This window comes from Solanum stenotomum, chromosome 12 (genome assembly GCF_019186545.1).
Source record: "Solanum stenotomum isolate F172 chromosome 12, ASM1918654v1, whole genome shotgun sequence".
NCBI classification, from domain to species: Eukaryota; Viridiplantae; Streptophyta; class Magnoliopsida; order Solanales; family Solanaceae; genus Solanum; species Solanum stenotomum.
Window position 1 is genome coordinate 47,965,156 of NC_064293.1, and position 15,667 is coordinate 47,980,822.

A 15,667-nucleotide genomic window follows, 5' to 3' on the forward strand; every position below is an offset into this window, starting at 1 on the left:
TAGACAAGTAAATACTTACCGGAATAATAAAGAAAGAAGGGAGTAACAGAAAAAAAAAAAAATCAATTTACAAAGGAGACACCCCCATACCCCAAAATAAAGTCCCTCTCTGAATCTCTGCTGCTATATATAAGTATAGTTTAGTGAAGTGAACGATGTCTCACTCTCACTTGCACACACTTTTACGCTTATTTTTCTCTCATTCCTTTGACTACTGGTCTTATTACTCCCCCCACCTCTCTCTCTTCTCTTTCTCCATCCATTTTCTCTTAAGCTCAATCAAGAAAATATTCTGTTTTCTTCAACAGATCTCTCTGATCCCATCATTCAATGGTGTTTCTTGTTTCTTTCAAGAAATGAACTTTCTTGACCCCAATTAATATTCTTGAACTGGGTTGTCAACAAAATTTGTTTTTTCTTTTTGTTTCTTGGGGGTTCAATGGCGGAGACTACTGAAGGGAAATCAATGCCAGAGGCAGAGAAAAAGAAAGAACAAAGTCTTCCTTTTTATCAGCTTTTCTCTTTTGCTGATAAGTATGATTATCTTCTTATGACTTGTGGAAGTATTGGAGCTATTTTACACGGCTCTTCTATGCCTGTTTTCTTTCTACTTTTTGGTGAAATGGTAAATGGTTTCGGAAAAAATCAAATGGATTTACACAAAATGACTCATGAAGTATCAAAGGTTAATTCTCTTTCTTTTGAATAGATTTATAAATTTCTTTTACACGGATCTGATTTTTTTTTCTTGGTTACAAAATTTGCAGTATGCTCTGTATTTCGTGTACCTTGGGTTGATAGTTTGTGCATCATCCTATGCAGGTGAGCTCAGTGATCTACTTTACTTTTCCTTTTTTTAAAACTTTTATGGGTATCTTGAAACAAACTTTGCCTCGAGTAGAGACATTTTGTTTCGATGCAAATAGTAGTTTGATATTAAAAAAATGTTTGTATTTATGCTAGTTAGCCAGTTCACACTGGATCAAGATTAGGTCTCATGGTTGCACGTGGTCCGTGGACCGTCTTCCTGTCTTTTAGCTATATTTTATACACTTATAATTGTCAATTTCCTCATGTATTTTCCACCTATTTTTATACAATATTATTCCAATCACACGTCCCTATCATGGATCTGTAATATAAAATTTTGTTTTCTATTTCTTGTTTTACAGAGATTGGTTGTTGGATGTATACTGGAGAAAGGCAAGTGAGTGCACTAAGGAAGAAATATTTAGAGGCAGTGTTGAAACAGGACGTTGGGTTTTTTGATACAGATGCAAGAACAGGGGATATTGTTTTCAGCGTTTCAACGGATACTCTACTGGTCCAAGATGCCATAAGTGAGAAGGTCCGCCCTCTCTTCATTAATTATTTCGAATTTATTGCCAACACTGTTGCAATCCATTTAAGTAAAATATTCACAAGGCCAACGGTGAAATCTAGTAGCATTCATAACTGTAAGGATAAACAAGGAAATACGTTACACATACTTTTGAATAATGATGCGTGTTCAGTCTTCATTCAGAGCGGGTCCCATACAGTGGCGGAATAAGATATATAGTGTAATTTTTCGACTAATAATACTCTAGTTACGCCCCCCTGGTCCCAGAATGGCACATGTTAGCACAAGATTGCTTGCTATCACACGCCATTTCTTGGCTTGTTTTGTTTGGAATGCTTGTCTTGTTTTCATCTTTTTCCTTATTTTCCGGTGATACAGCCATATTAGTTAAACTGTATCCTTTTATTTTTTTTTAAATCTACTTTAATGATGTTTACTTGCACTAATAATTGATGAAACGACTTTTTGACGTAAAAACTTCAGGTGGGCAATTTCATTCACTACCTTTCGACGTTCTTGGCGGGTTTGGTGGTTGGTTTCGTGTCAGCGTGGCGGTTAGCTCTCCTTAGTGTGGCGGTTATTCCTGGAATTGCTTTTGCTGGGGGTCTTTATGCTTATACTCTCACCGGTCTCACCTCAAAAAGCAGAGAATCCTATGCCAATGCTGGAATTATTGCTGAGCAGGTAATTCACGATCATCCTGTCTGTCAGCTAATTTCCTTTTGGTTACTTATGAAGTACTTTAAAACAATATGAATTAGTCCACATGAAATGATCCTTCTACATGTGCAGGCATGATAAAGTTTCACTGTTCCTTTATTGGTTTTTGAGTACTTTAGCCTCTAATTATCCTTTTTTAGCATGCTGTTCCAGTTATCAAAGTTAAATCTTTCTAAATGTGACTTTATGAAAGTTATCTTTCTGATATGATCTAATTATGAAAGCTGTCTTTATACTTTGACTAATCAAAATGTTTTTGTAAAATTACTATTTGTGTTTTTTTTCCTGGATTCTTTGCATAAAGAAGCTAACAACTGATTTGAACCGGTTTATCAAAATTTTAAAAATAATGTACAAGTTGTTTTAGGTATACAAGATTTACCGAGTATTGTCGCATGTTACACAAAACAGGCATTCCTTATCTATCCGTATCTATATCACTATTTTGAAAGTTTTTGATGTATAAAATTTTCAGAAGTGAGAGCTTTTTTATTGGGCCTTTGCTTTGATTATTTGTTCTATAACTTGCACAAAATGTAATGGCTGTTCTCTTCAGATTTCCAGTTCTTCTGGTTTATGATGTTTACATTGTCAATGCAGGCAATTGCACAAGTCAGAACAGTTTACTCATATGTGGGCGAGACTAAAGCCCTTAATTCATATTCCGATGCAATTCAGAACACATTGAAGCTCGGATACAAGGCTGGCATGGCTAAAGGATTGGGTTTGGGATGTACCTACGGAATAGCATGCATGTCATGGGCCCTTGTTTTTTGGTATGCTGGGGTTTTCATTAGGAATGGACAGAGTGATGGTGGAAAGGCATTTACTGCTATTTTCTCAGCCATTGTCGGTGGCATGTAAGACCTTGGAAGTACATTATTTATGATCACTTCATTTATCTTGTTAAGTCTGTGCATGTAACCTGTTATTGGTTGTTGAAACCTTGGTTTTGCAGGAGTTTAGGTCAGTCATTTTCCAATCTTGGGGCATTCAGCAAAGGAAAAGCAGCTGGATACAAGTTAATGGAAATTATTAGGCAGAAACCGACCATTGTGCAAGATACTCTAGATGGGAAATGCCTGTCTGAGGTCAGCGGGAACATTGAATTCAAAAATGTGACCTTCAGCTATCCGTCAAGACCTGATGTGATTATCTTCAGAGATTTCTGCATTTTCTTCCCTGCTGGAAAGACAGTTGCCGTGGTTGGTGGCAGTGGCTCAGGAAAAAGCACAGTTGTCTCATTGATAGAAAGATTTTATGATCCTAATGATGGTAATTTAACACTTCCGCGACTTATGTTTGAGTTTTATAATGTTGATTACCAATTATCCCACTTAAAAATATGGTTGATCATGCAGGTCAAGTTTTGCTTGACAATGTGGACATAAAGACGTTACAACTTAGATGGTTGCGTGATCAGATTGGCCTTGTAAATCAAGAGCCTGCGTTATTTGCTACTACCATACTCGAGAACATTCTGTACGGAAAGCCTGATGCAACCATGGCTGAAGTTGAGGCGGCTACCTGTGCTTCCAATGCACATAGCTTTATTACCTTGCTTCCTAACGGATACAACACCCAGGTTATAGTTTGTTTAAGCCTTATCATTCAATTTCCTAGAGCATTGAACTTGATTGGGTCGACTAAGATGATTTGCACTTCCTGAGAAGTTAATACTGATTCTATATCCAGGTGGGAGAGCGTGGTGTACAACTCTCTGGTGGACAGAAACAGAGAATTGCAATTGCAAGAGCTATGTTAAAGAACCCGAAGATCCTCCTGCTTGATGAGGCCACCAGTGCTCTTGATGCTGGTTCTGAAAGCATTGTCCAGGAAGCTCTAGACCGTCTCATGGTTGGCCGTACTACTGTGGTTGTAGCTCACCGTCTCTCCACAATCAGAAATGTCGATTCAATTGCAGTTATACAGCAAGGGCAGGTGGTTGAGACTGGAACACATGAAGAACTGATTTCCAAAGCTGGGGCTTATGCTTCTTTAATCAGATTCCAGGAAATGGTTGGGAACAGAGACTTTTCAAATCCATCTACTCGCCGTACTCGTTCAACTCGGTTAAGTCATTCATTATCAACAAAGTCTCTAAGCCTTCGCTCTGGAAGTTTAAGGAATTTGAGCTATTCATACAGTACCGGTGCAGATGGGCGTATAGAAATGATTTCTAATGCTGAAACAGATAGGAAAAATCCTGCTCCACAGAATTATTTCTGCCAGCTTCTCAAACTGAATGCGCCTGAGTGGCCTTATTCAATTATGGGAGCCGTAGGGTCTGTCCTCTCCGGTTTCATTGGTCCAACTTTTGCTATTGTTATGAGCAACATGATTGAGGTATTCTACTATACAAATCCCGCAACCATGGAAAGAAAGACGAAGGAATATGTCTTCATCTACATTGGAGCGGGTCTTTATGCCGTTGTAGCATATTTAATACAGCATTACTTCTTCAGTATTATGGGAGAAAACCTCACTACCAGGGTTCGGAGGATGATGTTGGCAGGTATTTTCCCGTGCCAAATCATTTAGTATTACTAAGATCTTGTAATTTTGAGCTAATTGTTTGTTTTAACTTGTTCAGCAATTTTAAGGAATGAAGTCGGTTGGTTCGACGAGGAAGAGAACAATTCAAGTCTACTAGCAGCTCGTTTAGCTACAGATGCTGCAGATGTTAAATCTGCTATAGCGGAGAGGATCTCCGTTATACTGCAGAATATGACATCTCTTCTCACTTCATTCATAGTTGCATTTATAGTCGAATGGCGGGTCTCACTGCTCATCCTCGCCACATTTCCGCTTCTCGTCTTGGCCAATTTCGCTCAGGTAATTTTTTTTTGCAGAACCCATGCATCATTCCACTCAATTAGAAGTAGTACTCCACTAAAACAAGCATGTCAGGTTTCATTCTTTATTTAACATTTTAAATATAAAGAAAACGGGAAGAAGGAACATAAAATAATTAAACATTGAGCTGTGAGCTTTTGAAATTGAATTGATGATAAATTGTATAAAATACTCTATTAAAAAATTTGAAATGGTTTGCTTGGAATCTGGTGCCTTGTAAAAGCATAGGACAAGAGAGTAAGTAGAAAGTGGTACCATACTGGTGCCTTGCATGTGTTTCCTCCAATTCAGCTGCTTTAGTTCTTCGATACTCACATCTGACCAAACTTTTTTTAAAAAAAGATTCATATTCAAGCATACCTATTTTACTAGCCATGACAGTAAAAACTGTAAAGATTCTACTACTTCCCATCACCCATCAGTACTAATGTTACTGAGCAGCAGCCCTTTCCTTTTTTCTTTCTTATTACTCCCTCCCCTCCGTTTCAAAAAAATAATGTCGTAACTTTTCACATGTCATGCTTAAGACTACTAGAATAAACTACATTTTGATATATTCTATTTATCTTTAAATTCCGTGTCAAGTTAAAACTAACAAACAAATTAAAACAAAAGAAGTAGTATTTCCTAAGGTTGTCCACTTCTCAAATTACTATTCCGCTTTTTTTCCTTTTTTAATGGTGATGTGCGGGACTATTCCACTAGATACCTACTATCTTCCACCTATATAAGTTCCGGATAACTTTAACCATTGCTTTTTTATCACACTTCTTTTGAGCTAATGGTTTACCGGAAACAACTTCTTTACCCATAAAGGTAGGGGGTAATATCTATGTATATTCTACCTTCTCCAGACTCCGTGGGGTGTAAGATAAAAACACATCCAAAGACAGTGAAAAGGACAAGAGGAAATGGGGTTGAATAGGAGGTGCAGAGGGTTAGATTGTTTTTTTGACTTTGTTAGTCTCTTTTTTAGCTCCTAGATATTCATGCCAGAGTCTCAGAAGTAGCAGAGATTCTTTACCCGTGATCATCTTGTGTATATGACAAACTGGACTTAACTTTTTTCTGTTCAATTTTTTTTTTTTTATCTTTTTACTGTATTATTGAGTAAGTTATTGATGGGAGAATTGTCAGAAATGCCAGTCATGTGCCTAGCAGAGTGCTTGAATATCACAGATCTAATACAGCACAATAACTTAAATAGTGAGCAACATGTAGAAGAGATCAACAATTATTTTTGTCCTTATACATGGTGCTTATTCCTTTTTGGTTTTTAATTATTCCCTAATTAGAGAAAATAGTGATTATAATTAGCATATAATATGTCGGTTCGGCATAATCCAGTAACTTCGGTCTAAATTCTGTATTTATATTTAAAAAATCACTAAATATATATATATATATATACGAAAGTTAAATTTTTAACCAAATTACTAGTACTTGAGACCGTGTCGTAAAATCTAGAACTCATAAATTTAATTTGCATGCATGATACAGCAACTCTCACTGAAAGGATTTGCTGGAGACACGGCCAAGGCGCATGCGAAGACTAGCATGATTGCTGGAGAAGGAGTAAGCAATATTAGAACTGTAGCAGCCTTCAATGCCCAAGAGAAGATTATCTCTTTGTTCTCCCAAGAGCTTCGAGTTCCACAAATGCAGAGTCTTCGACGAAGCCAAATGTCAGGACTCTTATTTGGTATATCACAGCTTGCTCTTTATGGTTCTGAAGCTTTGATTCTTTGGTATGGTGCACACCTTGTTAACAACGGGGTCTCGACTTTCTCTAAGGTGATTAAGGTTTTTGTAGTCCTTGTGATCACAGCTAATTCAGTCGCTGAAACCGTCAGCCTAGCACCCGAGATTATTAGGGGTGGTGAAGCTGTTGGTTCAGTATTTTCTATTCTTGATCGCTCTACCAGGGTCGATCCTGATGACCCTGAAGCCGATCCAGTTGAATCAATTAGAGGGGATATTGAACTCCGTCATGTTGATTTTGCATACCCTTCACGACCGGATGTCTCTGTGTTCAAGGACCTCAATCTAAGGATTCGCGCTGGCCAAAGCCAAGCTCTTGTTGGGGCAAGTGGCTCGGGAAAGAGCTCCGTTATAGCCTTAATCGAAAGGTTCTATGACCCAACCGGTGGAAAAGTTATGATCGATGGGAAAGACATAAGGAGATTAAACTTGAAGTCTCTAAGGCTTAAAATTGGTTTGGTGCAACAAGAGCCAGCTCTGTTTGCAGCTAGCATTTTTGAAAATATTGCCTATGGTAAAGAGGGTGCAACAGAAGCTGAAGTCATTGAAGCAGCTCGCGCAGCAAATGTACACACTTTCGTAAGTGGTTTGCCCGAAGGTTACAAAACCCCTGTTGGTGAGAGAGGTGTTCAACTCTCTGGAGGACAAAAACAAAGGATTGCAATTGCAAGGGCCGTTCTTAAAGATCCATCGATTCTACTACTTGATGAGGCTACAAGTGCACTGGATGCTGAATCCGAATGTGTGTTACAAGAAGCACTTGAAAGGTTGATGAGAGGTCGAACCACCGTTTTGGTGGCTCACCGATTATCAACAATTCGAAATGTGGATACTATTGGAGTTGTGCAAGATGGACGAATCGTTGAACAAGGAAGCCATTCTGAGTTAATCAGCAGGCCAGAAGGTGCATATTCTAGACTATTGCAACTACAACACCACCGCATATGATGAAAATTACAAGAATCTCTTCTTCCTTTTTTTACTTTTAATTTTTATGGAAGCAAGCAACATGGCCTAGTGTTTTTGGCCTTTGGGATGACAATGTTTGGGTCCTAGTAACTGTTGCTTTCATATGCTTTATTGATTATTATGAAGATGATGCTGATAGTTGTAGATATGGGATTGATTGTCACGATCAAATATTATTATATCATTGGGAAAGTTTACAACTCTATTCCCTATGGAGAAGAAGAAGTATATGTTAAAATATTACTCCTATCATCCATGGTGCATTCAACTTTTCTGTATATGCTTTGGATTATTTCATTATACAGCTTGGTTTCCCTTTCTTTCAGCTTTTGTAAGTTTTTCAAACTCTGAAAAAAGCAAAAGACACACACCTTTTCCAGCTCACCTAAAATATTGCTTTCCACTTTTTCTCCAGCATGTGTTTACTCTTTTGTTATAATAAGATCAAGAAAAACAATTGGGGCCTCTAGATACACACTGGATAATCATAATAACTCACAATAAACCTTGAAGCTCAATGGAACATTGTTCTTAAGGATATTTCACCCGTGTTGGGAATGGGAATAGGAACAACAGAATTTGATAAGTAAAACCCACACTTGGACGTTTTTGGAGTAAAACCAGGAAAATATTGAGGACAAATCTACCACATTTGCTTTTCAAGCCATTTCTAGTGTGTGAACCTAACCCCTTTTCTCTTTACTCACCAATTGAATGGGTGAAAAAAAAATCTTTAATTAATACTTTCTCCATTTCAAGTTTGTCTAGTTTTGATTTGACCATAATTTTTAAAAGTCAAAAAAAAACTTTTGAATCTTATGATGTTAAACAGAATATCTTAAAATAATGGTCTCAAAATGTTTTGAGATACTTTACCTAACGTTCTTTTTAGGATACTAATAACTAACATTCTTTTTAGCTAGGTATGAAGTTGAGACATATTCATTTGGAGTTGATGGACTGAATTATTGTTTAAAAAGCACGAGTACATCAAATATTAATGAAATAAATTGTATAGAAGAAGTCTGTTTCTCACATTGTGACCCTACCATGTTTAGATCAACAGTGTCTGCAATAAGGACTCTGCCTACAGAGTGGCTAAAGTTTGAAAAGAAAAAAAAAAAGATCAGTGGGATACGGTCGGCATGAAAGTGATAATTGCATAACTTTGCAAGGACAACCCATATGCGTTAACTTAAAAAGGCTTTTCAATCAGTGAATGGCTTCAATTTCTGATTACTCTGCAAAATGTTACTATACATACTAGATATTTCAAAAGAAGAAAGCATACGACTTATGGGGTTTGATGGATGGCAGAGCAGTAATGAGAGTAGATGTTTAAATTATTTGGACCCATCCAACATGGTCCATGGATTATTAAATACATCGAGTGATGAAGTAATTTGCACACTTCAGCTTCTTGGGCAAGACGAACTCCATCCTCTTTTCTAACATCATTTTCCGCATGATTCCTAACTTAATTAATAATGTCTATTCACCTCCATGATTTACAAACTTTAACTTGTAATCTCCAAAATTACATTAGAGTAGTAGAGTATACCAATCTGGGGAGAACAATGTAGGAAAAACAATCTAGATAAAAGAAGTAAGGAAAAAACAAGAAACAGTTGCAGAATTATATGATTGAAGTACAAAAAATAATAGATATCCATAACATAGGAGTATCCAAGGTTTTGAGAAGATGGGTCTACTATAATGAAAATACGAATCTAAGATATAAATTTAATCGATTTAACATTTAGGTTCTTATCACTGAAAACCATTAAAAATTTAAAATTACAGGTCCGAAATTATTTTTATCTATCCAAACTACTTAGAAAGGAATAAACTTATAAAAGATTCAAATTTCTAGCCTCACTTAAAAAGGTACACCTAATCATTATTGCACGACATTATATGATGATACTTCAAGTGTGGATTTACACATCTATGTTTAAATATTTTTAAAAAAATATAACACTGCTATATATGGTTTGATGAGGGGAGCATGGGTTCACAATCACCAATTACAAATATTATGATTTTTTTTTTCTTCTTATTTCCTGTAGTTTTTTGTTTTAGAAGAAGAAGCAACCAATTTTGAGAAGTCCCAAGTGAAGAAAGTATTTTGTGTTCCTTACTTCCTTTAGTTAATTTAAGAGTTCCTCTGTTTTATTTTTTCTTTTTGTTGAATTAGTTGATGGACCAGCCCGATGTATCTAGTCCCGTGACCATGAGGCCAGAAGCTGACTTGGGCTCGGCTGAAAAATCGTTAAGTTGAACAAATTCATTTTGATGGCTCTAGTTAAAAAAAAAAAGGCTTAAGTCATCAGCCGCCCATTTAAAGTTGTCCGCATAATTCACTTAGACACCTCAATTAAGACAGTACCTATTGAACACTTTTATCAATATAAAAATTGTTCCTATTAGGCATTTTTTGATAATCAGCAAAATATATGAAGAGTGTGTGATACACTTGTGGTGACGTGGCAAAATGACTAATTAAAAAATAACATGTGGCACTGGGGCCCGAAAATTATAAAAAAATAATTTTGTTTAAAATTATTTCAAACACTTTTTATATCTAATTTTTTTTAAAAGAAAAAGAAAAAAATGAAAATGTCAACCTATTCTACCCAACCCCACCCCTACCCACCCTCCTTTCATCTTCATCTTCTTCCCAAAACACATTCTTTCTCAAATCACAAAACCTAATTCTTTTCAAATAACTTGAAGATTAACTTTTAAAAAAATATATATATACATTTTCATAATAAGAGTGAAGAAGAAAGAAAATTTTGCCGGCGGTTATTCATTTCTACATCGATGACAAAATGAAGTTGATAGTTCAAAAATTAATTCTTTCAATTTTTTGAATATCATTTTTGATAAATTTAATGGGTTTATATATGAATTTGAGTAAAAATCTTTGTTCGAAAATTTTGATAAACAAATATAGGCTAACTTTTTTTATACGTAATCATTTATCTTCTTTCTTCTTCTTCATATTTGTTCCTTATTTTTATGAGATTTGAAATAAATCATACTTCTTTCAAATCTGAATCTTCATAGTTGATTTTCATTTACCTTCACATTTGCAAGAAATAATATTTTTTTTTTATAAAAAAGAAAGAAAAACAATGTTGGAGCTAAAATGAAGAATGTTTTGCAAACTAAAGTATGAAGAAGATGATAGGTAGGGAGTGGAGTCTTTTTCTTTTTTTGAAAAAAGTGTAAATGAAAGAAGAAAAATGTTTTTAATTTAATTATAATGCCAAGTGTCAATAAAAGAAAAAAAATGTAAAAAATTTCAAAAAGACACTATTTTGAATCTTTTCACGCGCTTCAGGGAAGTGCAAAACACATTTTTTGCCATATCAGCGTTTTGTGTTTAATAGGTACATGTTTTGAACAATTTAGGTGTTCAATAGGTACAAGTCTTAGTTGAGGTGTCTAAGTAAATTATGCGAACAACTTTAAGGGGCGGTCGATGACTTAAGCCAAAAAAAAACATGTACGCTACCAAGTTTTACGAGATAGTAACGTTAATAAAATTTGAGAGGTTTCTCTAAAAGACGAAAAAGAAGAGTGGTGAATCGATGGATGCTAGTATGAAGCATAAATAATGAAGTGAGTCAGGCTAATACAGAGTGGGGTACAAATTTTGAAAGACTCTATACTATTACTATTATGGGTCTTGGTAGAATATGGAGATCGGAGATAGAGTTAAATAGCCTCTGCAATATTTGACTGTTGGTCTATAAGAAACTTTCTTCAGAATCAGAAAAAAAAGGGCCCAAAAACCCAATGGCTTCTCCACTCCTTTTCGACGTCCGTATTCTTTTGTTCTCTTCTTCTGCTTAACACCTACCTAACATACACACTAGAGACTACTACATAGCTTCATTAATTCATCATTTTCAACAAAATATATTTACCTCTACATAAATTTTAGTAATTACTTAACTATGTATAGGTAAGTGAATAAATTTTGTTAAATCAGTTGTTTCTTTGTGAATAAATTATACAATTAGTAAAATAATTTAGTAGCCAAGTTAATATGTCAATACAACATTTAGAATATTAATAAAAAGAGAAGCGCAAATAATATCTAATGAAATGGACAATCTAGGATTTATTATAGTCGTACCTTTTTCCCAACATGGTAGCTAACCTGTAGTTTTCTTCATGTACTAGGTTGTTTACTTGATGTTAATTATGGATGAGCTTAGATATTAGATAAAATTTCAGAGCTTAGATGGACCCACCCTTACCCAAGGCCTTTCCCCATAAAATTATATTGTATATAGAGATAAAAATTGAAGATTTAGTCTAATGGTTAAGGTGTTGAGAAAAAAACTTGAAATTGTGTGTTTTAGTCCTACTACAATATATTACTAGTGTTTGCATGGACAACTTCTATTTTGGCTAGTTTTAATTTCTCATTCATATTTGTGATCTTTAATTTTTGTTGTTCGTCAATTTAACAAAAAATGGATGAAAATGCTCTTGAAATTGAAAAAAATAAATCACAAGACCCAAGTTCAATTAAACAAGTTACGCTACAAGCAGAGGCGAACCCATGAGTACGTATGAGGGTGCACGCATTAACTTTGGAAAAAATTATGTATATAGGTGTATATATAACTTGAGATATGAGATATATTTTAATAGGCAGGACAAGAATATTGAAACTAATTAGTGCACTAGTTTAAATAGCAACTTTCACACATATCAAACATAAAAATTATATTTGTATGTTATAGCTATAGTTTGCATAATTGCGCTCCATAGTAAATTTTATGTTTGCTATGGAACTTTTGATTTGTATAATTCGCTACAAACATCCAATTTTATATAAATTGTTCAGTTTTGTATAAATTCATTTATACATTGTAATTTGTATAATAAGATCTGTATTTGTATAATTATAAGTGTATAGGACGAAAATATATGTATTTGTATTTGTATATACACTTTTCTCTCGCTTTATACAAACACGAACTCATTTTATTCTTTTTATACCGAAATGTATAAAATGGCTAATTGTATACCCAATCAGATGCCAAAAAAAAGGGGATGTTTGCTGCGAATTACAATTAAAATAAACTATAGCTATAACATTTAATTTGAATTAATAATTTGCTATTTCATACAATTTTTCCTAGTTTAAATCCTGCGTCCCTCTCCATTTTCAAAAGAATATATTTGGGCTGGACTGGATTTTGGTCAGGAGATCATACCTATTGGTCCTTACATTTATAGCCCAAAAATATTAAGATCCAATTCATCATTTTTCATCAGGAATTTTGACTTACATAAAGATATGGGCCAATGGCCCACCTTCTTTACTGGGCTTTGTCTGAGTTACTACTGGATCAGGTTAATTAGTGCTTGTTATTAGGCTTTACCGAGTTACTTCATGAATCGGGCTTTTTATGTAGTACGTCTAGCAATTTGAAACAATACAAAAATGTTTTTTTTTTAAAATGTAAAATAGCAAACATTTAGATTATATTAGATACTATAGCTATGGTTTAAGAAAATTTTAATTCGTGGCTACAATTTTCCCAATTTTTGCTATTCGCCTGATTTGTATAAATCCAGAATTTGTATAATTCGGTTCCTAATTTTATAAATTTAGAATTTTGGATATGTTTATCCTAGCTATTTGTATACAATTTATGAAAAATTCATAATAAATTATCCAGTTTGTATATTGGCGAACGTATATGCAAACGGAGTCCTGAAAAAAATTTAAATATATAAATACTAAATTTGTATATACTTATCCTATTTGTATATTTGCAAGCGAAATATACTAACCGCAATCTCCATAGCAAACAGAACTATAGCTATGAAGCGGAATTATCGAAACTATAGCTATAGATCCTCCTTATGTAAAAAAAAAAATAGAAATTAATTTAAGGAAAAATATTCTAGTTAGATATACATTCATATATTATCAATTAATTCAATCTTACTTTGAAATAATTACTTATTACTCGTATCTCACTATTTACTTTTTCCTTAGTTTTGTTTAAAAAAAGAATTTCTATTTTCTTTTGTAATAACTCTTCAATTTTAACTTTTCACGTAACAGATTTAAAACCTCAAAATTAAATGACATTTTAAAACATTCTATTTATTTTTAGTTTCAAACCATAATATTCAAAAGTTTCTTCTACTTTTTAATATTCAATATCAAATCGGTGATAAGACAAGCTCGAGCCAAGTCATTAATTAAAGAAATGGTTTTGTTTTCGGTGTATTTATTTTGTTTCCATTTTTATTATGACTATATTTACTAACGTGCAGTTAAAACCGAGCATGTTATGATATTTGTATTTATTTATTTTAGTTAGGAACTAAAAAAAAGGGGGTAAAATTCATGGAATTTGGAGAGGGGACAAAAGAAGATGCTTTTGAAATAGAAGTAGAACCAAAATAAGTAACAAGTCATGTGGAATCATCGAAGTACCTAACAGATAAAACCGTGTTATTATTTACTTACAAGAAAGTACCGTTCCTTTTTTTCCTTTTTCTAACTTATTCGGAAAATTCATTGTTAGTAGTAGTATTTTTTTATTTAACGGCTAACGTTAACCCCTTTTTGAGATTGTCATCTCCAATTGGTTTAATTTTTTTTTTAAAAAAAAGTTTCATAAGTAATATTACACATGCATTGTGTTTTCCATATCCTTTTACCTCGTCTCCACTTTTAATAATATTTGTCTAAATTTTACATTTTAAAAAATAAATTCTTTTAAAGTTATATTGATCAACATAAAAAATAAGCAAGAAATCCACCTAAGATAGTTGGGGTTAGGCGCTACCTGATAAAGATATGGGGGTGGTGGGCTGGTGAAAAGACATGATGAAGTTGAGTGCAACTTACGAATTTTGTCTTTCAAATTTACTGCAAATAGTCATTTTTCTTATATCTTAGAAACTTGATTATTTTTCTATAAGAAATATTTTAATCAACCAAATACATAATATATCAATGTGAGCATATTCTTTTAAAAGAGATAGTGAGGTGAGGATAACCAGTCCAAGAAACTAAACGACTTAGAAATTATTTATTGAAAAGGGAAGAATTTTAGAATAAGGTGAAAAATATGCATGAGAAAATGGGGAAATTTGAAGTAGTTAATGGTGTGTGGTGAAAAAAAAAATTAGCGCATAAAAGATTAGGAGGTGCTTACTATCGAAGCAACACATTTTTATGGATCCCTAGTCTCAATCAAATACATACACATCTTTTTATACTTGTTCAACTTTTTCATTTACTATAATACTTATTGAACACCTATAAGAACCTCTAAAAGTGTACTTAAACACATTTTAGCTAAGACAATTAAAAATGAAATTTCGATACTAACCTGAATTTAGGTGTTTAAACGAAAAAAAATCCAATACAATTAGGGAGCCACATGATGAATAGCCATTTTTTGAAATACTGCACGCGCTCATTAAGAGTGAAAAATACACACTCGCCATAGTAAATTAGAATGTGCCTAAGAGGTAAGTTAAACACTAATACAAGGGTAAATGAAAACTTTGGAAACATTTAAGGGCCACGTTTTTTTTATATTACTCAATCATGTTGACCTAATATATCTTTTAATAAAACTCTAATAGAGGTGTATTTTTTTCTAAATTAATTTTATTAATAATGTTTAAGAACTCTAAGTTTGACTACTACTGGAAAAAATAATAATAAAATTCAGTTAATTTGCTAAAATAAACAATAAAATGAAACATTTACTTTTGATATAGGGATCAAGTAAAATAAAATAAAGAGAGTATTTTACATTGAGTTGAAGGCTAAAGACAAAATTTTAATCTTATGAGTTTTTGAATTTTATAACATGACATCAAGTGTTAATAATTTGAATTTAAAACCTAATATTTATATATATTTAATATAAATATATTATTTAAATAAAACTTACTGAATTTGATCAAATTCATATCCGAACTTCTAACTCCAAAGCTGATTTTGGGTGCGTGGTT

General features: G+C 33.5%; 1 protein-coding gene across 1 annotated transcript; it reads left to right on the forward strand.

Moving 5' to 3' along the window:
- Positions 1-160: 160 nt before the first annotated feature.
- On the forward strand, positions 161-7,926 carry LOC125846441 (ABC transporter B family member 19). The gene is made up of 10 exons (XM_049525851.1): positions 161-685; positions 768-822; positions 1,173-1,348; positions 1,826-2,026; positions 2,663-2,922; positions 3,021-3,337; positions 3,424-3,647; positions 3,758-4,577; positions 4,656-4,897; positions 6,419-7,926. The coding sequence occupies exons 1-10, from the start codon at positions 440-442 to the stop codon at positions 7,625-7,627; spliced, it is 3,750 nt and encodes a 1,249-aa protein (XP_049381808.1). The 5' UTR covers positions 161-439; the 3' UTR covers positions 7,628-7,926.
- The last annotated feature ends 7,741 nt before the right edge of the window (positions 7,927-15,667 follow it).